This window comes from Cydia strobilella, chromosome 9, assembly GCF_947568885.1.
Source record: "Cydia strobilella chromosome 9, ilCydStro3.1, whole genome shotgun sequence".
NCBI lineage: Eukaryota > Metazoa > Arthropoda > Insecta > Lepidoptera > Tortricidae > Cydia > Cydia strobilella.
The window spans coordinates 10,235,592-10,263,168 of record NC_086049.1 but is presented as its reverse complement, the minus strand read 5'-3'; the positions used below and the strand labels follow the sequence as shown (position 1 = coordinate 10,263,168).

General features: G+C 39.1%; 3 protein-coding genes across 3 annotated transcripts in view; 2 read left to right on the top strand and 1 right to left on the bottom strand.

Moving 5' to 3' along the window:
* Positions 1-87: 87 nt before the first annotated feature.
* Positions 88-4,420, top strand: LOC134744278 (tyrosine--tRNA ligase, mitochondrial). The gene is made up of 8 exons (XM_063678032.1): positions 88-356; positions 782-929; positions 2,154-2,329; positions 2,763-2,979; positions 3,086-3,164; positions 3,249-3,524; positions 3,647-3,835; positions 4,234-4,420. Exons 1-8 carry the CDS (start codon positions 226-228, stop codon positions 4,395-4,397), a joined length of 1,380 nt encoding a protein of 459 aa, XP_063534102.1. The 5' UTR covers positions 88-225; the 3' UTR covers positions 4,398-4,420.
* Positions 4,421-25,078, bottom strand: LOC134744270 (rho GTPase-activating protein 44-like). The gene is made up of 6 exons (XM_063678019.1): positions 24,720-25,078; positions 24,257-24,507; positions 23,499-23,674; positions 22,598-22,832; positions 11,870-12,019; positions 4,421-8,210 (listed from the first exon to the last, which is right to left on the bottom strand). The coding sequence occupies exons 1-6, from the start codon at positions 24,770-24,772 to the stop codon at positions 6,442-6,444; spliced, it is 2,634 nt and encodes an 877-aa protein (XP_063534089.1). The 5' UTR covers positions 24,773-25,078; the 3' UTR covers positions 4,421-6,441.
* Positions 25,079-25,783: 705 nt separating this feature from the next.
* LOC134744258 (UNC93-like protein MFSD11) overlaps positions 25,784-27,577 on the top strand; it is a 28,562-nt gene continuing 26,768 nt past the window's right edge. The window contains exon 1 of the mRNA XM_063678006.1: positions 25,784-26,038. Within this exon, the coding sequence (XP_063534076.1) occupies positions 25,952-26,038 (87 nt within the window). The 5' untranslated portion in view covers positions 25,784-25,951. The remainder of the gene's footprint in view (positions 26,039-27,577) is intronic.

Here is a 27,577-nt window from a genome sequence, read left to right as displayed (position 1 = left end):
AATGTTAATAAAACACTGGAAATAACAGTTACATCAATATTTCAAATGTCATGCCATAATGTCACTGTCACTGACAAAACTATTCCGAAATAACCTCTACATATTCATGTTTTTCTTTCTGAAATTACATAAAATATGAAAGTAACTTATATATTTTCACTGTGTTTTAAGTAGTTAAAACTACGCCGGTGTCTTGTTAAGTTAAATTTTGTGATAAATTTCAAAATGAAGTTCTTGCGGCATTTGCGTATTTTGAAAACTTACGAACAACACAAACGACTTTACAGTAGCAGCAGAAATATCCTGAAACTCAATGAACGGGGCATGTTCAATGATCTATTTCCCAATACAGCAGCGTAAGTATAATCTTAACATTCTTAACAACCACTTCAATTTTTTTTTAACATTAGCCTAAGTCGTTCCGTGCCTGCAATACGGCCACTTGGGCACCAACATTTTTAAAGGAAACAAATTTATTATTTTTTTATTTTATGATGAATCTCCAATAATCATAAATATTTTGAGATGTGGCCGTATAGCAGGCAGAGGACGAAGTGGCCTGGGTTAATAGACAACATGCCAATCGTTAACGCTCCGAGCGTATCGTAGTTATCTCTCTCTATCACTCTTCCATATTAGTGCGACAGCGACAGTTGCGTTTCGTTCGCTACGGGAGCGTAAGCGATTGGCATCTTGTCTACGCACCCTGCACCTCTATTACCTGTACCTAAGTGAAGTTAATCACATGATTGGTTGACAATAAACACTTCTCTTGATTCAGGAATGAAATAATAAATCTGCTAAACAAAGCGCCTCAGTGTGTGTATGCTGGGTTTGACCCCACAGCCAACAGCCTTCATGTTGGCAATCTACTTGTCATCATAAATCTTTTACACTGGCAGAGAGGTGGACACAATGCTATTGCCCTGGTGAGTATTGCTGTACAATAGTTATTTGAGCAACAAGAGAGGAAAGTTGGTTTTTCTTGCAAGTGTTTATTTTGAGTCCCGAGAAAGCGAAAGATTCTATAATTGAATCACAAGCAAAGCGAGTGATTCTAAGTTAGGATCTTGAGCATAGCTGAGTCCCTTGCTATGCAAAGATCCTAATCTTGAGCGTAGCGAGGGACTCAAAAACACGAGATGTAAAATAACTTTGCTCTCGTGTTGCACACATAATTTTTCACCTCAGTAGTGAGAACATATTAGGTTAAAATGTATTTCGAATTACACAGAATAATTAAAAAAAAAATGTAATCAAAGTATGAAGTGGCAGTTCATGGCTTTCACAAAATTAAAAAGCTACTTTGTTTCACTCCTTGGAGTGAGGAAAGTCGCACTTTCTTCACTTTCTGGAGTGATGAAAGTAGGCATGTTCGAGCTGCGGAGGTGAAAAAATATTAACATATTTTAAATTATCTTACCAAAATTAAATTAATATTACCAAAAATAAAAACAAAAACAAAAATGTTAACTAGTTATTTTATGTCAGCACCATATACACAGTGATACCCAAAGTGGCCAAATAGTTTGTAACAAATCCCATATACTAGCGCTACATTGCCTGGCTTAAAAAAAATGGTGATTCTTTACAAAATAGCTGACTATACTTATAATCTTATTCTATCTATTAAGCCCTTTTATTCTGAGTTAAGAGTATGTCTTGTAGCTCAGTGTGTCGCTTGGCAAAGGCCTCCTCTAGCTCTTTCCATTGGGGTCTGTTGTGGGCCACTCTTCTCCAGTTCGGGCCCGCTGTGAGTTTGAGTTCATCCTCCCATCTTGTTCGAGGGCTCCTCTGGCTCCGTGTACAACCTCTTGGATACCAATCCATTACTATTTTGCTCCATTGTTCCCGCCTGTCTCTTACCATGTGGCCAGCCCATCTCCACTTCTTTTGATTGATCTATTTTAGTGAGTATGTCGGTCTCTTTTGATTTTTGTCTCAGGTCTTCAGTCTTATCTTATTACCAAAAATGAAAGATTTACAATCGTTTTTAAGGCAGGCAATGTTGGGCATGGTAGGCAATGTTGAGCAATATGATTCTTATTCTTTTCGTTGATGCTGACTGTACACAATACACAAGGTGAAATTAATGCATGTTATCAATGTCCCAGAAAACAATAGAGTAGAAATTAAGACATCCAAATTTACAGTTAGGAGGAGCGACGGGCCATATTGGTGATCCAAGTGGTCGCAGCACAGACCGCACTGCCCTACAGAGTGATGTCATAAGCCAAAATATTAGTTGCATTAAGAAGAATCTAGAAACGGTATTTGAAAATCATCAAAAATATATCTGGCAGGATGAAGGAAAATTAAACCCAATAAGGTATGATTGTAGGCATGCTGCCAGTTTTTGCACTGCAGTTACTAATTTTACTGCATGACAATAATGGTTCTGTCTTTTATATTATATTAGTTAATATTAGTTTAGTTAATGTGTATTGTATACTGTTTAACCTGTTTTAGTAAAAGTATAGAAAAGAAAAACATTTAACCCTTTATGTTATAAACAAAAATGTCACTGACACCGAAGGTCCTGGGCGCAAGCGAGCTAATGTAAACCTTACTTGAAAGTGTGAAGGTTAGTTTGACACCATGGCGCGGTGGGCACGACTAGTAACGAAGACTTTAGGTGTTCTTGGCGTTCGAAAAGTTAAACATGCTTTTCCTTGGGTATGTGACACTTGTCCTACAACTCCCACCCCTCCATCTCTAAAAAATCCACTTATAATAATGTAATGTTTATACATTCTTTCCAGAATAGTAAACAATGAGGCTTGGTATAGGGATATAGATGCCATCAAGTTTGTCAGTGAAATTGGGAGAAACTTCCGAATGGGAACAATGCTGCTGAAACAGAGTGTGCAGACTAGGATCAATTCAGATGTTGGGATGAGCTTCACAGAGTTTGCTTACCAGATATTCCAGTCTTATGATTGGTTGCATTTGTTGAACAAATATGATTGTAGATTTCAGGTAAAAAATGTACTGCAGAAAGTGCAGCTATTTCATGTTATGACAATTTTTGTTAAATTTTGATTATTGCCATGTTGTTTGTTCATAAATATGTATATGCTTATAGGTCGGTGGGAGTGACCAGATGGGTAACATAACTGCAGGTCATGAGCTCATAAGTAGGACAGCTAAGAAAGATGTGTATGGTGAGTAGGCATTATCCTTAGTTTAATATACACTTGGTCTTTTTCCCACCAATGTTTTTACTGATTTTACTATTACTTTTTTAGGACTTACATTACCTCTAGTCACAACAGAAGAGGGTGACAAATTCGGCAAGTCAGCTGGAAACGCCCTATGGTTAGATCCAGAGAAAACCAGTTCCTACAGCTTGTACCAATATTTTGTGAGGACCAAAGATTCTGAAGTGGAGAAATTGCTGAAACTGTTCAGTTTCTACAAACTCGGAGAAATAAAGGATATACTGCACAAACACAAAGAGCATCCTGAACAGAGATACCCACAAACATGTTTAGCAGAACAGTTGGTTACTCTAGTCCATGGCAGTAAGTGCACAGTACAAGAAAGTGCCTTATTAAAAAATCAAAATGAACCTTACATTCATCTACATAAGGTTGAAAATATTGTATATAAAAGTTACATCTATGAACTATCTTTATATTTTCAGAGGAAGGATTAGAGCGTGCGCAGCGAGCGACTGAAGCGATCTACAGCAAGGACGTGAAGTCGTTGGTCACGCTCAGTTCTACGGAGCTGGAGCAGGTGTTTCAGGCGGCGCCGGTGGTGCACCTGCTGCTGTCTCCTGGCGTCACGGTCCTCGAGCTAGGGATGAAGGCTGGCTGCTTCCCTACAGAGAGTGAGTTGCTAGCAACTGTTGTACAGTCCCTCTTGTAAATCTCATCTAATTATTACTGTGTAAAAGAGAAAGAAGGCGCCAACTCGAGAGACATAACTGAATGGTAGTCGCCACAGTTCTAGTCTATAGGGAGCGTGCGTGAACTATACGGGGCAGAACAGGAGCCTTAATTCTGTTTATTGTCGTAAAGTATCACCAAGTTTCCGATGCCACAAGGCGGAAGACATTCCAACGCGCCTCTATGGCAAGTTGGCAACATGTTCTGCAATTAAAAAAAAAAAGAAACAAGACGTTTAGAAATCATTGCTGAATGACAGTCATGTGGTTTGTTAACACTTTCATAAATACCTTAACAGACTATAGATAGATTAGTATGCTAAATATGTTTGTAATTCCAGATGACGCGATACGAATAATCCAAGCCGGCGGCTTCTACATAAACCACACTAGAATCAAGAAAATAGACGAAGTCATCACGCAATCTGCACATATACTGCCCAATCTCATATCTCTCCTCAGAGTCGGCAAAAGGAACCACTACATTGTAAAATGGCAAACATAATATGTATAAAATAAAACAACAAATCTATTTTAAATTTTCTTTCAGCATATCCTTATTAGTATTACTTACAACAGAAGCTTGTATACTTACAGTATAATAATAAAATGCATATCACATAAAACGTCGTAAATACTACATAACATACTTAAGTCTAAAAAATAATGTAAAACTTACTGACACAGTGTATGAACAAAGCCGTGTTAGGCCTCCATGGACGATTAATGTTCAACCAATATCAGCACCTACCTGTTTTCATTATTGCTTAAACTTAGTTCTCACGATCCTGCTTGGAATACTGCAAGAGCAGCGCGCAAGTAAATGATAGAGTGAGAAAGTAATATAATATAAGTAAGCGTTACCATCTCACTTTAGCTGATAGCTGCTTCCCGCGCTAGCAGCATGTTGCAGGATCGTGAGTACTAGTCAGAATATTGATTTTAGTACAATTTTATTGAGACGCAGGAAGGGCTACAATGAAAATTGTAAGTGGGTAGGCGATATTGGCCAATAAACTAATGAGACTATGGATGCCTTAAAAAAACGCAACTGAAATGGGCTAACTAATGCAGTTACGTTCTTTTAGTTCGGGACAGAACTCGTGCACTGCAGTCATACTGAAAAGATAAATATCATAAAATATGGCTAATCGTCAAAATGTGTACGTTTGTGCACCCGCTTGGGTGGATAATCTTCCTAGTATCACAACGAACAATTGCAACATTCAGTATTGTACAAAAAATGCTAATTACAGTGTTGCCAAGTCTATGCAAAATATGCAAGTGTGGTATACAGCTAGTATAGCAATTTCACTAATTATTTTCGAGTAAATTTAATTTAATAAATTATTGCTAAAGCAGCCTTGATAATATGCAAGATAATTTAAGTGAGGGAGAAATATTTAAATAGTCAATATTGAACTCAAACTAGTTAAATTGCATAGACTCGGAAACTGCAAACAGCTTCGTAACACTACTTCTTAATGTCATTAAAAGCATACAAAGCTCAATAGACAATGTCAAATATGTCTTTTTGGATATTGCTCGAATCGAATTAATTTAAATATAACGCTACGATAACTTCAGTATGTACTTAAATTATGCGTGCAAGCTATATTTACGTTCCAATATATGTCTTGTATGTAAATCACAAATGCCTTATAATACAGTACAAAAATAAATAAGTCTATAGATAAAAGGCAGATTAAGATATGCAAAATGCAGAAATGGGTTTGAACATAACTTGTACAGTTATTTTAACTATCATATAAATATGACGGCAAATTTTGATGTCCCTTTCGGAAACATCGTCTTGTGATGTGATATTAAACAAGTTCATAAGCTGGCTATCCACAGACTTGGAAGAAATTCACAGACGGTTAGCAAAGAAAACTGATACAACAGATTTAGAAATCCATGATAATGTTTTGTTTTCTAGCTCTCAATAATCATTTATCTACGTCGCATCTAGTTAGCGACCAGCTTTATACACCATAATGTTAACAAATGTGATAAATGTTTACCTATCCATCCTGGCAGTTCGTTTAACGCGTTGACTTTGCCAGTATGACTTATAATTCCATTAGGATTAAAGTACAATTCTAGGGCAAGCAACACTAAGTCGAATTTTGAGTGCGTCTTTTATCAAATCGGTATAAAAATATGTGACACAAGATTGTGGAAATCAGGCAATTTACTTGCACTCCGATGTGCTATTCATTATTAATAGGACGTAGATTGCATAATAAAAAGTATAAAACTCTTCAGTCTCGTTCGATTTTCTAAAGCCTTATTTAAGATATGAAGACTTCGCAAGAGAGTAATTATAATCGGGCACGCCGATGCGACGGGGCGCGGCATTTTAAAGCTACGGATCAACGCGCTCGAATCGAGAGAAGTTCCTCAAACCGGAAGCACCGGCTACTAATGCTAATCTGTCATGAGATGTAATCAATTAGAAAAGGCGCGCGAGTCGATCTCGACGCCGACACGCGTCGAGACCGAGTCGGTGCCGCGTAATACTGATGATCTCGGGGCCGGCGCGGTGGCTACAGGTCCGTGCTCTCGTGCGTGGCGAGCGGCGCGGCCGGCATGGCCACGGCTGGCACGGCCACGGCTGGCACGGCCACGGCTGACGTGGCCATGGCCGGCGCGGCCACGGGCGGCGGCGGAGCCGGCACCTGCGGCCGCGGCGGCCGCGCCGTGGGCGCGCGCGGCGACAGCGGCACTTCCGTTATGCTGCCCTCCGACTGCGACAGCTGCCGCGTGGCGCTCGTCAGCGCCTTGTGCTCGTCAAGCTCAGCGTCCTTGCCGCCCGAGCTGTGCGTGCGCTGCACGGTGACGCGCGAGCCGCCCTCCTCGTCCGCCGGCCCGACCTGGATCATCGTCGGCTGCTGCTTGTCGACGCTGTATATGTGCGTGCGCTCGAGAACGGTCGGCGTCACATCCGAGTCGCTGGAGCCGCGCGCACCTCGGAAGCTCTGCGGGCGGAGCGTCGCGGGCCGCTCGGGGATGGCGGGTTTGTTCCTCAGCTGGACCTCCCCCGCGTCGGCGTCGATGTTGGGTATGATGGTGCGCGGCGCGGCGACGGGCCGGGGCGGCGGCTGGCCGGCCGGCTTGGCGGCGGGCCGCGCGGGCTGCCCGCCGAGGGACAAGGGCCCGCTGATGCCTTCCGTCACCTTCATCCTGCCGACGACTCCCGTCTGTGCGGTCACGTTTTTAACGACTAGAGTTGAATCGCTCCTATCCTCCAGAGCTTTTATGCTTTCGAATTTATCCTTCTCCACTTCTAAGCTTTGCCGCCTCGCCTCGAAGAGGTTCTCCCTGCTGCCCCGGGCCTCGTCTTTCAGCGCCTTGCTCTGCCTGTAAGTGGACCGGTTGATGGTCTGCACGCCCGAGATGACTTTTCCGCTGTCGGATATGACGGGCCGGGGCGGTTTCGCCGGCTTGTCCGCCTCTTTCGAGGGCTCCGGCTGCGCTTCGGGCTTTTTATTTTTGTCCGGAGTGAAGTTAGGCGGGACGGGAGCTAGTGGTTTGTTTTTTCTCCTCATGATGGGCTTCGGGCTGCCGAGCGGGGGACTAGACTGATCGGAGAGGGAGCTGTTCGATTGTGCCTTCTTGATATCGTTCTCGAGTAAAATGAGGCTAGTATCGTGACTGTTGCTGCGCGAGTGGCGGCCGGGCTCGCCGCGCCGCTCGTACTCGAGCATGGAGCGGCTCATGTTACTGTAATCTCCGTTGGAGTGCTCCTGCAGCGCCGCGGTCTGCGGGAAACCGGGCCCGAAACCCGGTGTGAACCCATACTCGCACTGATCGGGAAGAAGATCCTCCTTAGTGAAGGAAATGAAGAAATTTACCTCCTCATTAAAGAACCAGTCGGCGTGTTTAATGAGGAGTTCCACGACGCAGTTGACGGCGGTTGTGACGTTCATGTCGAAGGCGCTGCTCTCGTGCGGCCCCCAGAGAAGATTCGGCGCGATAACGATAGCTAAGTTGGAGGGTGTCATTTTGTTGGTGGCCTGATTCTGCGTGAGAGCGGACAGGAACTTGATGAGGTACCTGAGGTTGTGGAAGTTGGCTTCGGGGAGGAGATGGATGGCCTCCCACAGCGTGTTGAGTCTTGCGGTCTCCGCGGGCTGGCGCGAGGCGGCGAGGAAGTGCTCGTAGAGGCGGTAGGTGAGCAGCGGCTCGGGCAGCTCGCGCAGGTACGACTTGAGCACGGAGGCGACCACGTGCATGTCGCGGTAGTCGGGCGGGAGCGGCACGTTGAACAGGCCCGCGTCCAGCGACAACTTCATCCTTTTTACTTTTGACGTACCTGTCGGACAGAAAAAGACATGTACCTACTACGCATAATATTAGTTTTCTTAAGTATCTACTTAACATATGCCCAAAAATTTCTTTTATTTTAATTATAAAAAGAGAGAAATATAGTTTTAAAGCATATACATTATCTAATCAAATCTTAACATTAGCATTTGATTTTAAATCTTGAAGAAATTGAATTTACATGTTAACATTTATTTATTGATAATAGGAAACAAACAGCGAACAACACATATAGATAATTACACTTATATACATACATAAGCCAAAACAGTTTCCACTACTGAAATTAAATCATTGTGGTTGCTCAGACAAGACTTGTTTGTTCTCTAGATCTAATATACATATATAAATTAGGTTATTTATTGGCGTGGGTTAATAGGTATTGTTAATGTACTTATATTATATTGCATAATAAACTTTACCCTAGCCCAAGTAATTTGTTATCTGTTTCCTGAATATTTTCCGGCAAAATCATATTACTAAATAGATAATAAAAACTTTGGAATAATCGTTATATTATGGTGTAAATATGGTGAACATTACTCAAAAAGAACATCGTTAATTTTACGACGAAACGAACACTCGATTTTACGTGTATGTGTGTGTAAGGAATGTAAGGATGTATTAAGAAATATGCCCACCCTGTAGCAGCTGGTTAAATTAGTTTATATATATTCCCATCGCTTATCATGACTTGGGTTGTCGCGCGCGACTTCAAGTATGGAGTCGCTCGCGACCAACAACGTATCGTATCTGGAACAACACTATCGAGTACCGGGTCCAAGGGGAAGGCTATTCTTAGTTACATTACACTCAGGTGGTCTACGAGCATATATGCACTTCCGGTTGCCACCACAGTGACACGCCGCTTAACAAATTGCGACTTTTTTTTAGTATGCAATCGCGCGTAGCCGTACGTACCGTCAACTGGGGTGAATAGGGGCAAAACCTGAAATGAAATTTACCAGACAATTTCTTATAAACTACCACACAAATTGTAAGTAAACACTTTATTCTCTATTGTACGAGAAAAAAGAACTACCGGTTACATCAGATTACTACTGTTAACTTTTGTAAAATTAAGTGCCAGTTGCACTATCCGCACTTGACAGACTGATCAACGTTACCCGGCGTTCCGCGGCGATTTACTATGAAACTTTCAATACAATAAAATTTTGCGAACTATTTAACGATGACAAACAGTTTGGTGCAACCGACCCTTAGTATGATAAATTGTGGGTATTTATGGTATTTTCCATAAAAACGTTATTGTTGATGGCGCTTACGCCATTATTAACGATGCTCCGATATAAATACAATGCCGCGCGAAGCTGTGCGGCGTAAGCGCCATCGACAATAAGGTCCCTTTTCATAGAAAATGCCCCATTTGAGATTGTATCGGAATAGTTGTACCCGCACATTCTCATGGCTTTTTTAATATCACTGTTGGGCTGTTAACATCTATAGGATAGTCGAAGGTAGATTGGTTTGAACATTTATGGTACCATCAATAATTGTAAGATCATTTGGGTTTGTAATGAGGCAGGCTCATGGGTTTAATAATATTAACGCGATACGTGTCTTGTACGAGGCAATAGTCAGGAGTCACTTGGAGGGTAATGCGGCAATCTGGAGTCCACACGAGTCAAAATATAGGTTAATGTTGGAACGCATCCAAAATAAATTTATTAGATTTATATATTTAAAATTATACGGAGTATACCCTTTTTATCCGTTAAAGTATCCTACGTTGTTCGTGTTAGGAATGGTAGGATACAATAAACTAGAAGTTAGAAGGGAGCTGGGGCTAGCTTCATATATATTTAAGTTGGTGCGGGGCAAGTTGTGCAACCCTGGAGTCCTGGCAGAGGTGCGTTTGAACGTACCAGATCGGTATGTGTGGCGGCGGCGGCGGCGGCCGAGCCTGCTGGCCGAGCCGCTCGCTCGAACGCAACTCCTTCGCCAGGCCCCCTTTACGCGCGCAATTCGGACCCTTAATAGAGTAGCGATCGAGTTAGATTTGTTCTCTTGTTCTCTGAACGAATTCACAAGGGCTACGCTTTACGTATTGTGCTACTGTAATCTGTAAGCTAATGTATTGTACCTATTTTTTGTGTCAATTTCCATACTGTCGAATTAGGATTTCCTGTAATTGATGGTTGTGTGTATGTAAATAAATAAATAAATAAAATTTGTTTTGTTTGAACATTGTGGGTATGTAAATGAAGCATTGTTAACTTCATTCATCTTTCCTCAGTTTGGACTTAATCTGTGGCAGTCAATGACACATTGAAAGTTGACAGGTTAAACGTCAGACGGTGTTCGTAAAAAGTGCATTGTAACCATGGAGACTGTATAAAGGAGCCAAATCTCTATGTATGAAAAGTGTCCATCAAAAAACAGTAATTAGGCGGCGCCACCATACACCGAAATACTACCAAAAACAACCTACGTAATTTGGTCGGGTTATTTGTTGCCTTATATGGTTCATGTTATACTCATGTCCCAGAGCCTAACTAGCGCCACCGGAGAGATTAGGAACTATTATTTAAAGCTTAACGCGGTCACTTTTACAACAATTCTGCCATAAGAGATTGCGATACTTTCTATACCATCCATAATTGTAACTATATTGTAACGATCGCATATAAGATTAACAATTATTGAATAGAAAATTAGAAATAAATACTTGGTGGAATAATAGCTTTAATGTTGTTTCTCTTTTCAGGTAAGTACTTTAGATATTTAGTTAAGTTAGACTGTTAAGCTAGAAATAAGTAACTGTTAATAAAAAAACCCTATTCTCTTTTCAGAGCAACACATTTTTGGTTTTATTTCGCCTCCATTGTGTGTAACGCACATTATAGGTATATTAGATTGATCTTTAACAATATACCCACAATGATTAATTTTTAATAACTAGTGATTAATATAAAAGCCAGGAGCCACGTGGTTCGACACACAGTACTGTGAAACGATTTATGGAGTTAACATCTATTAGTAATGTTTTGTGAATAAACAGTGTTGTAGTATTCCTCAGTTTTATTTGGATTTCGTCATCGGCCGCTATCCTTGTCGTCGGGAGATATCAAGATAGAACTTATCCCTAAATTGTATCATAAAGAATCTATTATTTTCAATCGCATGATACAATTGCGTGGGTACTTTAAAAATAATTATCTGGTAAATTTCATTCCAGGTTTCATCCCTATTCAAGGCCGCCATCCTTATTTACCGCGGTTGACGGTACTCAACCGTCAACTTACAGTATGGAACGACGGCGCGCCGCCGCGGTGGCAACCGCAAGTGCTTATTTATTTATTTATTTATTTATTTATTTAAGAAACAAACAGTCTTCTATAGTTATACATAACACTGGAAATTTTCTTAAAGCTAGACTTACAGTTTCCTTAATGAAAATATTTTAACATCATGTTTAATAAAGTTTCTACAGAGTAAAACAGAGCTATTTGTGCAAACAAGAACAAAAACAATAACAACAATAATGAGAAAAAAAAAAGATGCAAGAGTATCAGGGTGTTAACAATTAAATTGTATATAAACTGAATACTAAAAAGGTTTTACTATTCTTATTACTTATTAGCGTGCTTATGTGGCCTAAAGGGTAAATTGTGTACTGGTACATACCGCCCGCTATCCGGAACAGCCCCTCCTCGTTGAGCGCCAGCTCATGTAAAGTGCACACGCACAGCTCGATGGGGAAGGCTATCGTGCGCCCCGTTACCCGCAGGTGATCTTCTAATGGGTATCCGAATACACGTTTCACAGCACTGTCATCTGTAAAAGAGAATAAAACATCTAACTTCGTCAATCTGTGTAAGAATGTCCTATAATATTTATTTATATTTATTTATAAAAAAAAAACTGTATTATTGATTGTTATTGTTCAGGTGATTCAGGTCAATCACAAGAGCTGGCGCGAGATGTTACTTATCTGATAATATTTTATCAACATTCGACGCGTTCAGTACAACAAAAGATAGATATAACTCCGTAATAGATGGATACAGTCTAAGGAAAAAACGTGCATCGAAAATCAAGAAAATTTGATTTTCGATCAGGTGGCGCTGCTACCTTTGGCCTACTCTCGTATAGAGGGCGTTGACGGTTTCGTTTGTTATTTAACAATTTTAACGCATATCAGTAAAAGAACATGGGTCAAAATAATAAAATAATTAATGCAAATAAAAATAATCATTTATCCGTATTTAAATACATTTTATTGTATTTTTATAAATCTTCATTTTTAGTTTTAAAGTGTGTCGATAGATGGCAGTGAATTTACTGTGGTTACAAAATTTACTATGACAGTACCGCTCTATAATATAATATCCTCTTTGGTACAACGTATCTATATAAGTGCTAAGTGAACATGTCATAGAAATTTTGCTATTTGAAATGCATTAATTAAGCCATAGAAATTAACAGTGCCACTTGTGAGGCATGGAGATCTCGTCACGACACTTGTCACTCTCTCCGTCACTGTAGCTACTAGAAGACTATGTACTCTATTTTATTCTTATCTAATCAGGATCTCGAACGCCTGCAATAAATCTTTTAAATTTGCGTATTGTCATATCAACTTATGCATACACGCGTTTTGATATATTTAATCAGATACTTTTATTAGTGTAAGGTGTACGCCGTGTACGCAAAGAAAAACTGCAAATCGATGTACAGTTTAGTCGTTTGGTACACGCATACAAAGGCAAAACAAAATTTTTGACCCGCAGTTCCTAAAAAAAATTCCATTCGCAGGGGAGTGCTAAGTCATGTTTTTTTGTATGGGGAAAAAAATTTTTTTTTTTCAGAAAGTTATCGTGTATGGTATCATATGAAAGGGCTTTTTGAGGCGATCAAAGAAATATACATCATTACATTTCAGCCATTTTTTTTAAATTAAAACAAATGTAATTTTCAAATCATACCGAGTTAGGGCTCCTCCAGATACGATATGATATAGCTCATTTTTTTTGTAAAATATACCACAAATGATGCGTGATACCCTCATATCTAACTCCACGAAAGCAATTTTAAAAAATATTTTCTTTTAAGTAGTTTTTTTTTCTTCAAAATACATATAAAAAAATTATACACAAAAAATTGTTTTGACCTCTAGCCTCTAGCACAGAATAAGTAATAGTATTATCATCCTCTAGTATGCGTGTGCCAAATGGCTAAACTGTACATAGAGTTGCGGTTTTTCTTTTACTTTAATCCATTCCGTCCAGCATTGCTTAATCCATTAAAAAAATATTAACTGAGATCCCAAGCCAGCGACTTGATAAAGATACTGGATAGATAATATGTGAAACGAAGAAACCTAAACGAAAGCACACTCTCTCAGATAATGGTTATGTTATGACAATCATATCGTGTTTGTCATCAGTGTAGAAAATAGATCATCTGCGAAGACTATTAAACTAATTACGGTACAATTGGTGTAGGTCGCACAGCCATTTAAAGCTGTGTGAATCATCGTTTCTACTAAGTATTCGTGTCTGATAATAGGACGACGTAATCATTATTATCTAAAAATAATTTGGGCTGCAAATGATTGCAGTGTTTAAAATAAACAACAAATAATATACATGAGTTGATATTCTATTCAGGCATATTATCTTCTTATTCTTAATGATAATTATTTTATTTTTGGGTGGTATTCCATCTGACCAATATCTTTGTCCAATGTCATTGCGTCTTACTCTCTCATTAAGCAAAATGTGAGACAAAATACACATTGGACAGATGGTTGGTGACCCTTAGCCAAAGAATATAATACTCACTAGGAGTAAAAGCGTAAATTGTCGAGTTGTTCTTATTATACTGCATGCAAATAAAAGCTTTAAAGCGTTTGAAGCAACACTTAAAAGCTTTCGGGTTTTTAACACATTCTTAATAAATAACAGGTATGTTAATATCACAGGTCGATACACGAATAACTTAGTTTGTTTACGTCTACGACTTGCACGGGTTGTATACGTATACTGGTACTGGTTCGGTACGTATACTGGTAGCCGCAGCAAAATTTACAAAACTATTAATTTGAACTACCAGTCGAAAGATTACCCAACCCAACCTTTCTTATAGATAATTTAGTGAATCAGACGTTACTTTGCGGAAAGCGCTGGTGGCTTAGTAGTAAGAGCGTGCGACTTGCAATCCGGAGGTCGCGGGTTCAAACCCCGGCTCGTACCAATGAGTTTTTCGGAACTTATATACGCAATATCATTTGATATTTACCAGTCGCTTTTCGGTGAAGGAAAACATCGTGAGGAAACCGGACTAATCCCAATAAGACCTAGTTTACCCTGTGCCCCTGTGGGTTGGAAGGTCAGAAGGCAGTCGCTTTCGTAAAAACTAGTGCTTACGCCAATTCTTGGGATTAGTTGCCAAGCGGACCTCAGCCTCCCATGAGCCGTGGCAAAATCTCATTTGTTCAATAGGGTATTTGACTACTAGGCAAATCAGTTTCTTTTTTCGAACTGTCAAAACGATTTTGCTACTATGGAATTTATATGAAACACTAGCATGTGACGTCACAATCAAATTAAGTACCTACTCTTTAAGTTTTATACGAGTTTTTAAATAGAAATGGTGCCTAAAAATAACTGCTGTCTACGTTTCTCTATTAATCTTCTGGTGCTTTATTTCATGCATGGTCTAAAATAATTTATTTTAAATACAGTCAAACACCCTATTCTCTACACTGTACAGGAATGAACTCAGTGCTCTACCTTGTATAAGTTTGTCGGAACGGAAGTCTAAATGATTGTATTCTAATAGGATTTTCGTGTGCGCGACTTCAGCATACGTGTTCAATACGAATACATTTACTGTGACAGGAACCTTTTATCATTAGGTACATAGTAATGATAGGGCTGTGACATGACATTGGTTTTACTGTTTGTTATCAGGAATGACCTTGACGCCGCTGTCCCACCGCTGCCGCTGGCTATAAGCGGATGGTGAGCGAGTTTATTCGTTGCGAGCGATCTTTATTATTTTTGAAAAAGTAAACGATCAATGATTAATAATTGGATCTCTTTAAGACAGGAACAGGATTTACATATGCACTGAGCCAAGTTTGTTTCTACCTGTTGACCTGAGAGTCCTGCGACTGGTTGTTTTCTCATCCTTAGTCTAACGGGTGCTTGACCGCAGTATTTATTTGCGGTACCAGTCACAAACAAATCTCACGAAAATAATCTCTTTCCAATCTAATTTGAGTAACGATATTTAAAGTGCCATTAAATAGCACAAACAAATAATTTGTTAATTAATAGCGGGTATTACTGCAATGTTCTGCCACTAGAGCGCATCACTAGCCCCTTTAGTACACCATAGAGTAACTTATACATACTGCACCTTGTAGCAATTTTGGGAATAAATAAAAAATATAAATGCCACAAGATATATATATTGATATTTACAAGCCACGGAAATCAACCTTATTAAATAAAATGCCACGGAAATCAATTTTATAAAAATGCCACGGAAATCAATCTTATTAAATAAAAAATGGCTAAAGCCTACTGGTACCAGTGGGGATCAGCCAGGAGTGAAGGCTGCGAGTAATAAATATTTAACAGTGGTTTAAAGTATAAAAGATATAAAAAGGAAGACGTTGAGTAGATTGCCTAAAATTGGTAGGTAGGAAATAGGTTGGTCACTTCCCTTGAGAGAGGAGAGTGAGCTGCTTGGAGAAACAGGCCCAGGCCTATACCGGTTCCGGTCAGGCGGATGTCGGAGCCGCAACCAGGGATCTATGCCGGACACTGTGGTATGGCGTGCGCCGTGATCCGTGTCCAGAAAAAGTAGGAGCAATATGTTCTCCAAATAAAATGAAAAACTGCGGACGAAGAGAAGGGCCACGCTATAATAAAGTGATGAAATGAAAACCAATAAAATAATAAAATAGAGTATGGAACGGACTTACCCGCGACAAAAAGCGGTTCTCCTTATTTCTAAAGGGTCGGCTATTCACGTTAAAAAAACTTCCGTGATCCTGGATAAACCCGGTACTTGTTATAGTTGGGCAGAAATGGCAGAATTACTTTTATTTTGTGAAAAGATCAATTACTTTTTCACCATCACATCTAATTCCTTCTCACATTGACAGTTTTCACACCTTCATCTTTTTTTCATTCTTTTGGCAGTTGTCAAAGCAAATCAAAGAATTCACTTGTAAAGAAAAAAGGTTTCTCCTAAAGCGTTATGCTGCAGACATCCTCTAACATACACAAAAAAAGGTGGTTGTTATGAAAGGTATCTCAACACAAATACCAAAAAAAAGAGCACCTCCAACAACTAAAAAGGTCAGACTGAAATTCCTAGTATTACTTCATAGTCATGTTACAAATATGGGAAATGAACCCGCAAACAATTGATCCTTAACCAAGGTGTCCTTTCTTCGTAACCAATAAAAAAACTTTAAACGCTAACAACAAATGATTGTTATGAAAATGCAACCAGGCGCAAATAAACGGTACCTTATGACACTCGCGGAACGAATTATGTAAGCAACAAAAAAAACTAAATTATCGCAACTTTCCCGAAAGCTACTTTAAGATGTCTTTGACGTGATAAAAACCAACGTGTGGTGAGCTTACGTCAGCCAGTTCATAAACTTGCGGCGAAATACGCCTGACTATGCGACACGAGACAAACCGCGGAGCGAACTTCCCGCCAGGTCCTTTTCCGACAGGGCAACGTTGAAAATTCTTCCGCCATACTATTTCACCTGGCTGAAACATAACAGCCTTCCTTTTCTCATTATAGGTGTTTGCGTTCCGTTGAAAAGCAAAAAACAAGGAATCAGCAACTTTCGCATAGATGTCTTGGAGTGCTACAAGACACAAGGCGCGATCACTCCGACTACGGACCAACTCTGGGCCTGGAGTCTGAGAATGGGCACGTTGTCGCGTAGTCTCCACCTCACGTCCATACATTAAAAAATTAGGGGTATATGAAGTTGCGAGGTTTACGCATGAATTTAAATATAATGCTACTTTTGGCAAATTCCTTGCCCAAGTGCGATTATCATTACCTGTCAGAATACTAAGAGTCGTGATTACGGTTTGATTGTAACGTTCAGCGACGTTGGCCTGAGGCGTGTAATAGGGCGTGTAACACGGACCGGGAATATCGTAGGACCTTAAAAAATCTACGAATGCTATGCTACGGAAAACAGTCGCGTTATCACAAAGAACGTTGAATGGCGTTCCATAGCGCAATATCACTTCCGACTCCAAAGCAACTGTGATAGATCTCGTATCAGCCTTCTTCAAAGGTACCAACCATACAAATTTTGTAAAAACGTCAACTATGGTTAAAATATATCTATATCCGTAATAGGCTATCGAAAGAGGACCCACCAAATCTATGGAAATTAAATCTAGTGGAGCGTATACAGGTCTTGGATAAAGCTGGTGCCCACGCGGTTGTGTGTTAGAAATCTTGTATGCTTTACAGACTTGGCACTCCCCAAGGTATTCGGTTACATCGCGATACATATTTGGCCAATAGTATAAACTTCTCAATTTCAAATAAGTTTTCATGACCCCAGGGTGAACATTCGGGAACCCGTTGTGAATCTCAGCGATAGCCTCTCTTATTTTATCTTTAGGCAAAACCGTCCGCCAGGAGTTAGTCTCAATTTCAAATAAGTTTTCATGACCCCAGGGTGAACATTCGGGAACCCGTTGTGAATCTCAGCGATAGCCTCTCTTATTTTATCTTTAGGCAAAACCGTCCGCCAGGAGTTAGTCTCTAAAGGATTATTAACCGCCATCTTACGCATTAGAACCCCATCCCGTATTGCATACGCCGGAAATATTTGTGGCGATCTTGTTGTACCTGTAAACACCCTCTCGAACCAGGGGTCAGTCGTTATGCTGTCACCCCGTCTGAAGGAAATCAAACCAATCTGGGGACGAGAAAGAACGTCTGGGACAACGTTTAATGCGCCTTTTCGGTGCTCGATCTCAAAATCGTATTGGGATATTAGAGTAGCCCAACGAGCTAGTCGGCCACTTGGATTGTCTAGGGTAATGAGCCATTTTAGGGCAATGTGGTCTGTAATTATCTTGAACTTTATTCCATCGAGATAGCCGCGAAAGTGTTTAATAGATTCCAAAACCGAGAGCAGCTCCCGTTCTGTCGTTGAGTAATTGCGTTCCGCTTTTGAAAACAACCGTGAGTAATAGGCAATTGGATGCTCCTCTCCATTAATATTTTGGGCTAGAACCGAACCAAGACCAACCGAACTGGCATCACATTGCAACACGAAAGGCTTTGTAAAGTCTGGACATGCCATAACCGGAGAATCAATAAGGACCGTTTTTAATCGCTTAAATGCAGATTCAGACTCACTGGTCCAACTGATGGGATCTTTGCCTTTCTTTTTTCCGATAAGAGACGTTAAAGGCGCGATGATAGATGAGAAATTATCCACAAAACGTCTGTAGTATGAGCACATACCAATAAATGCCCGTAGAGATTTTGCCGTCGTAGGCGTCGGGAAATTACTAATCGCCTCTAACTTTTTTGGATCGGTCTGGAGCCCGCGTTCATTGACAATGTACCCCAAATATCTGAGTTCCGATTTGCAGAATTCACATTTCTTTAGATTGATAGATAGACCGGCCTCTCTTAAGCGATCGCGGACTTTGGTGATTAGGTTTAGATGACTATCAAAATCGCGAGATACTAAAATTAAATCGTCCACGTAACCAAATACAAAGTCGTCTGATTCAGCTGAAAATTCATAGTTGACTATCATATCAGTTAGCCGTTGCATTTCTGACGCAGCATTCGTGAGCCCAAAAGGCATACGGACAAATTCAAATAACCCGCGTTGAGGAACAATGAATGCTATACGTTCACAGCTGTCCTTGTCGGCGAGCGGAATCTGCCAGAAGGCGCTCCTAAGGTCAAGCGATGTGAGGTATCTGGCACCACGTAAGTTATCCAGGATGTCTTGAATTCGCGGAAGCGGGTAGGAATCGCGGATAGTAACACTGTTTAATTTCCTACTATCTACGCAGAATCTCACACTTCCGTCGCTTTTTGTCACCATTACAACTGGGCTTGCCCACGGTGACCGAGAAGGGAGTATGACCCCCATCGCAAGCATCTTATCAATCTCTTCATTGAGGACCTTCAATTTGACAGGAGACAGTGGGTAATAACGCTGACGAATAGGCGGTCCAGTTGTCTCGATTTTATGGGATAACCAAGATGTACATCCCAGACCTATCTTGTCAGAAGAGATGTCTTCCAGGGTGTTTATAACGGACTGGAGTTTGAGTTCTTGATCGGCAGAAAGGACTCTTCTCGGGTGTAAATATCGAGTATCACTAGCCTCGATGCGTCCGCTGACAGGAACGTGAGTAGACGGCACAAAAAGCTTACCGCTATTCTCACCTTCGAAAAACTGTTTGATGACCGATGTCAATCCGCACACATCCCAAAACTCCATTCCGAGGATAAATTGTGTAGGTAACTTCCTACCTACGAGACATGGGTGGGTAATAGACATTCCATGAAAAAAAATGGTAAGTTCTACTCCACCAAGAATCTCGATCGGTGAATTGTCCGCGGATACCACTACTGGCATTGTACCCGTGTAATAATTTAAACCTAAACCCCTAAGAAGTGAGAGGTCGATGAGAGACCTCATAGCACCAGAGTCTAAAAGAGCTTTAACAGGAATACCAGAAACAGAAACTTCGACAAATAATCTATTATTAAGAGAGTTGTTTATGACTATCGGCGACACCGAAGGATTGAGCGTGGCGCCGCCAACATCTAGTTTTTTTGTGGCGTGGGAGGGTTACAGTTGGAACAATTCCGGGTCACAGCACCTGCCCGCTTGCACTGAAAGCACACCACCCCTCGAACGTTTGGACACCCCCTATAGTCGTGTCCCAACATGTCACACTTAAGGCATGCTGGACTTAGGGCGTTAATCGGAGCCACTGTAGTAGCCGGAACCAGCTGTGGTTGGAATGATTCAAAATTTTTAGCTACCTCCAGCAAAGCGTCCATGTCTCTTATAATATTTGTGGCAAGACATGGGTGATATCGCTTGTGTAATCCGTATTTGACGATAGTAAATAAGTCGTCTTCACCGACTGGGGCACGTAATTTAGCATTAAGGTCACGGACCTGTATGACGAAATCGATAACGGTCTGAGTATCGGACTGTTTCAGTTCTCGCAGTTGACGTTCTGTTTTAAAATCAAAATCAACAATATCGAAGGTGCGCATAAAGGCTGACTTTAGCTCAACATACGAAAGCCTCGGATGGCGAATAGCGCGAAAATATTTCAGAGCGCTGCCGGAAAGTAGCTCGTGAAACCTCTGTACAACGTAGGATGGTTTAACGCCGCGCGCAATGCCCTCCGTTTCAACCCGACCGAAAAAATCGCGAACACAGCTCTCACCCGAAAAGGTAAGACACCATTTAGTCAGCGACTCTGGTTTCCATTGGTGACTCGTATACATCGGACACGGAGATGGTCCAGACTGCGGTGGTGGTTCCGCGAATTGACTTGAGTGCGCGTCACCGCTATCCATGGTTAGCACACGTGGATTCGGGTCAGCAAACGGATTTAGCGATCGGTGTGGAGTGTCGCCAATGGATCCTTCACCTTGATTTGACATTATAACACTACTGTTCTTGGGCACGAAACTAAGCGTTACAGTAAGGCCGTTTGACCGGACTCCCTCCCCTTTCTTTAACAAAAAAAAAATTAATATCGAAAGTTTATTTAATAATAAAAAACAGTTATTTTTTTAGTTCGGGCGCCAAATTTGTAGCAATTTTGGGAATAAATAAAAAATATAAATGCCACAAGATATATATATTGATATTTACAAGCCACGGAAATCAACCTTATTAAATAAAATGCCACGGAAATCAATTTTATAAAAATGCCACGGAAATCAATCTTATTAAATAAAAAATGGCTAAAGCCTACTGGTACCAGTGGGGATCAGCCAGGAGTGAAGGCTGCGAGTAATAAATATTTAACAGTGGTTTAAAGTATAAAAGATATAAAAAGGAAGACGTTGAGTAGATTGCCTAAAATTGGTAGGTAGGAAATAGGTTGGTCACTTCCCTTGAGAGAGGAGAGTGAGCTGCTTGGAGAAACAGGCCCAGGCCTATACCGGTTCCGGTCAGGCGGATGTCGGAGCCGCAACCAGGGATCTATGCCGGACACTGTGGTATGGCGTGCGCCGTGATCCGTGTCCAGAAAAAGTAGGAGCAATATGTTCTCCAAATAAAATGAAAAACTGCGGACGAAGAGAAGGGCCACGCTATAATAAAGTGATGAAATGAAAACCAATAAAATAATAAAATAGAGTATGGAACGGACTTACCCGCGACAAAAAGCGGTTCTCCTTATTTCTAAAGGGTCGGCTATTCACGTTAAAAAAACTTCCGTGATCCTGGATAAACCCGGTACTTGTTATAGTTGGGCAGAAATGGCAGAATTACTTTTATTTTGTGAAAAGATCAATTACTTTTTCACCATCACATCTAATTCCTTCTCACATTGACAGTTTTCACACCTTCATCTTTTTTTCATTCTTTTGGCAGTTGTCAAAGCAAATCAAAGAATTCACTTGTAAAGAAAAAAGGTTTCTCCTAAAGCGTTATGCTGCAACCTTTAATAGGTTTTTGACAAGTTTTCAGAGATAATAAAATATGGCATTGATGCATCAAGGCGGTTTGTTTACAGGACCTACCGGGAAACGCGAATCCGAAATTTCGCTTTCTGCCTCTTTATCGCTCTAATATGCAAGATTGACAGAGATGTCAGATAATGAAATTTCGATTTTCTTGTTTCGCGATAGACCCTCAGATTGTGGTAGTGGCGCCCCCTACGCAGTTTCGCGTAATATTCCCTATTATAGTTGGTCAAACCAAATTGACACTAAATAAGAACAAAAAAAAAACTATACTCATCCTTTTCTTTTGGGTGTTAGTACTAGTGTAAGACAAAGATAGTATGATTCTCTGTGTCTATGGTTAAAATGAGACAGTCCTTTGACAAACTATACCTTAATCTATATTCCTGCTGGCTAAAGGAAAGTCACAAAATACTTGGGGAAAATGTTTTTGAAATATTTTGTATTAAGGTCCTATTTTAAATATTTGTAATGTATTCAGTCATACAATGTAAAACAGGATAGTTGAAATCGAAATATTTACATCAGTTCAAATTTAAATTGGCAAATATATAATCGACGGTTACACTTTATGGTTCAATTTGTACTGGTTAATGGTTAATTGCATTAACGTTTCGGCCAACACTGTGTGTATTAATTATTAATACCACTTACTTATAAATCTTTCCAGCTCTGGAACAGTGTCTTGTAACGAATGCAATGCGGATTCATGGTACGCCCGCTGTAGCTTCACATACTGCAGCAATATGTGGGCCATCTCCGCTTCTTTGGCGACTAGACTAAACATCTCTGCAGCCAGACTGTCCCTGGCTGACTCCACTTTTATTCCGATTTCCTCTAATTCCTCTCGTGCTGCACTTAGTTTAGCTGGGTTCTCTTCTCTTGCTCGCTGTAAATAATGTTATTGCCATTAGATATATCAAAGATTAAAGGAAGAATTTTTATTTTAGCAGTTTATGTATGCATGTCGGTATTGTTATTGCATCAAAACTTCTGAGTCGATTTTGATGAATGAGGTGACAATTGATTTATTTTGATGCCCATGTCTTAAACTAGATTTTTTAGGACTTTATTTCTAAAAAAGAGGTGGCTATTATGAAAAACATCTGCATTTAAGGTACTGTTCCCATTTTAATGGATTTTTTAACATTTTATTACACTAATAAATATTGTATATAAATATTGTATTGTAAATATTTATTACACTAATAAAAATATTAATGGTTTATGAGTCAAAAAGGACCTGAAAACAAGGGAGAGTTAGCCAACAAGGGAGAGTAATGTTAGTGTAGTTTCATTTACTACTCTATTTTGAATTTTGAGCTAATATGAATTTGTAACAATATTTAAATAAGGCTACAATATTACTTCATTTAGTTTCTGTATTTTTCTCTATGGTAAGTGTATTATATACTAAAAATGATAATCATTCCAAAATCTGGGTGAATGGAGGCATAATAACTTCTCAATCATTATCAATAAACCAAATAATGATAGACTTGTTTTCAATGTATTCTCTTGTCATTGATTATGTTAAAAGATAAGTTTATCTTACATGATATTTGTGTGCCGCAGATTCCTTTTCACTTATGAGTTTACTAAGATGCTTCTTCGTCTTGAGTATAGCTGGGAGATCATGGTCGCTGATTGTTGACAGCGGGGCAATTACTAGTTGCTCCACTTTAACTTCGTGCTCAGCTATTTCATTAGCTAGGTATTTTTCTGTTTTACCTAAAAACAGATTACATTAGACATTACATATATCACGCTAGGGCACTATAAAACATATTTAAAACAGTTATTAGGTTAATTTTATAAGATTCCTGTTCCAGGGGTATTTATGGATTAAAGTAAGCAAATATTTTATAGACATATTATGTAGCATATAGCAATATAATATAATAAAGGAGATTTCAATTATTGTAATTACTGTGTGTAGTTACAATGGACATTTTACAAATTTATATTTCCTTATATACAATCTTTTCCCATTATACCAAAACATGGGAAATCAACATAACATATAACAACAACATATTTTTATGCACTTTGTTTTAAAGAAAACTTTACCAATAGAGAATATTCATATTTAAAATATTCATTGATTAAAATCTATGAAAATAAAACATATTACATTTTTGTGAGTACTAAATCATCTTTAGACAGCCAAAAAGTTCTAAATATAAGTACTATGAACTCATTGAAATGAATCACAATTTGGCTATATAACAACATGCCACTTCTGTGACAATTGAGGGCCCCTGACAACTAGACATTATCAAATTGCCTTGGCATTGTTGTTAGTTAGCTTACCACATTCGGATAGGATATGTTTCAGGACACTCTCATCATCATCATAGTTACTAGCTTCCACCATTGACAAACCCAGCATATATTCTGGAAGTTTTTTCAGCCTTTTCTCCCGGGCGGCAGGGTCCTGTCCCTGGGTGCCACCAGCTCCAGTGGCCAGCCTCTTACTAACTAGTTGTAAGGCATTTCTTAATTGCTCTACTTTCCGATCCGCCGTCTGAAGTTCATCCGTGAGCGCTTCGCCTTTACCGCCCCTGCGCGTAAACAAAACCATTATCACTTTACTGACTTCAAAATGTTGTTAAAGTTAAACTTATATTATATGTATTATAATATGTAATAATGCTCTTATTTATCTTGTACTGGTGAGGTATACACAAAGATCTGTGATGCGACTGCCAACAATCTCTACAAAGGAGCTCGAATCTTATCTAATGGTGATAGATAAAAAGTATACTGTACCTACCTTGAAAATGTTTGGTCGGCGAGTTGCTTAACCCTAAAGAACTGCTTCTTCATATTGAATAATTTAATTCGCCAATATTATTTATAAGCTACTAACAAGGTCATTGGACTTAGTGAATCGTAAAAATAATAAAACGAAGCAAGATCTCAGTAAGGAACGAAACGTCAGTGCGTCAATGAGATCATCCTCGGTTCCCAAAGGCAGGAAACGTATTTTACAACACTAAGCACGATTGGTAAACAAACGCACTAATCAATAAGGCACAACATTGTTTTAATTCAAGCTAAATACGCAACACACTCCTTCATTTGTGAAATCTACAATAAATCACATCACAACTACTCAGAAAAATAAAATAACATTCATTCACAGATAACATTTAGCTCAATATTGCCATTGGAAAATAATAAAACTAGTAAATATATTCTAAACTTTATGTTCGAAGGGAGGAAGGGGATAACGATTATTTGATAGAAATTATGCTACAGGTAAACTTGATACGTTTTTATAAAGTTATTATATAAATTTAATCAAATACTAAAATATCATGTACATAAAATAACAATTTCTGAGCGATCGTTGTCACTAGTCATAATGACATTAACCATGTGCGTTCGAATTTAATCAATCAATGCCGTCAGAAAATCGCTCAGCTATAGCGGTTTTCTGACCGCATTGATAAAATAATTTCGCAATATAATATCTAAATATAATAACAGTAATAAAATTGTATTATTTATAATAGTTATTAAGAAAGTGCTTACGTTAACAAATATTTATGGAACTCATCACTCATCCATTATGAAAACCGTCTCGTCTGCTACTATTTCCATCTTAGGGTAATATCAGGACGCTCTCCGTTGTGTCAGTGTCATTGACTTGTCATCCATCCCTGTCATCCACTGTCAGCTGCCAGTTTTATCGCAGTCTCCGTATTTTTATTTACATGGAATTGATTAAGATACGCCATCGACACACAACACAAGCGAAACTGTTTTGTAATGTTAGCATTGCATTCGTAGGAGTAGGGAGCGCGGAATCGGAATGCACGTTGTTAAAGCAGCACCAAGAGCACACACACAGATAACACAGTTGACGAGGAACGCATAAGCATAACAGAGAAGGTGCGTCGCAGTGTACAAGTGTTGCGTCGCGGTGAAACTATTTAAGTGGAATAATTATTATAAATTCATTTAAAATTGGTACATCTACATTGTTCTAACTCAGTCAAGATGGAGCGGCGATTCGTAAACGTTATTTTGTTAGGATTTGGCTTTATGTTTGTCTTTACTGCGTTTCAAACAATGGGGAATATAGAGGTAAGTTATTGTTTTAATTAATTACTTTTATTTTTATATTACTATACTCGGAGTATTAATGAAAACAACCTTACATGTTTATTCGGATATTCAGTAACTTTTCCTATACTTTACCAACAGCATCTAAAACACTTGCATTTGATTATTAGATGAACACACTCAGTTAAATTGTCAGTTGTAATAACTTTGATGATATTTTGAACCTATTAGACATCACCATGATCTACTAAAATTCACTAAGTTGTGTAGGTAATTTTAATTCAGACCTTAGCTTAAAAAAAAGACATAAAATATAAGTATGTAAGTGTATCATACAAAGTATATGTTTAAGTTTATGATTTAAATATAATAGGTATACTATAATTAGTATTTAATTTGTAAATAGTAGGTAGTGATATCATTTAATTATTTTCAAATACAGTACAAAGCCTGCACCAACAAACGTCTCTTTTTGGCCCAGTGGTTGACTGGTAGAGAATGCCTTAAGGCATTAAGTCCACCATTTGTACTTATTTTATGTGCAATAAAGTATAAATAAATAAAAATAAATAAAATACACTAGTTGTTATAGCCCAGGTAAAAAACAATAGTTCCAAGACAATGCAAATGAAACCACTTTTATTTAAAATCTAGTTATTTGTTTGATATTTATACTCAAATTATATAATACTACTATTATATATTATGACAACGGAGACCGTATGGCTGGCTTGTTCATCACCCGACGGACGGCATAGCCATCCAAAGGGGGAACGCAGACAGCCTTATTGGAACACTTCCACAGGGATCGGACCTGGGTGGGTTGGCCTAAAGCAAAGGGGGTGCAAAAAAAGACTTAATATTTTTTTAGTAGGTACAATAACATGTCTGTTCTGGCTCTGTTTGATCGCGATGATCGCGATCAACCTAACACACTCCTCGCTTCGCTCGACGTCGCACCTATCTTGTCTCTGTTACTTAAATTTACTGTTCCAAATGATTGATTTTAATTTGTCAAGTAGTGGTTTCAACTTGCGGGTCAAACATCTCGGCCATTTTTTATTTTAGAGAAAAGTTTTTCCTACAAAACATGCTTATTTTAGCGTATTCTCTACGATAACACAATAAAAAATAGGTGTCATAATAACATCACTCCAATGAAAATTTGTCAGCACCCCCTTTGCTTTAGTCCAACCCCTGGGTGATCTAGCCTAATATAATATACAGGGCTAGGTCACCCATATTATGTTTCATTTATTTTATAGGTATTAGTTTTAGTTTTGTAGGTAGTTCTAATTTTAGGTTACTTATTATAGTTAGACACAATGTTACATAAAATAATTTAACAATATTTACAATGCTGCTGTCCTAAACAATCTTGTTATCAGGTACTTGCACTGTTTATTATTTAGATTTTACTATGTAATAATTCCTAAGTATACTTGTATAGGTACATTTTCATTTTTACTTTTCTGAAGATATCCTTCATAAGAATTAAAGTTCAACAAACAGTACTACTCCCAACAAAATGAGGAAAAAATTTAATTTGAGAAGAACTAA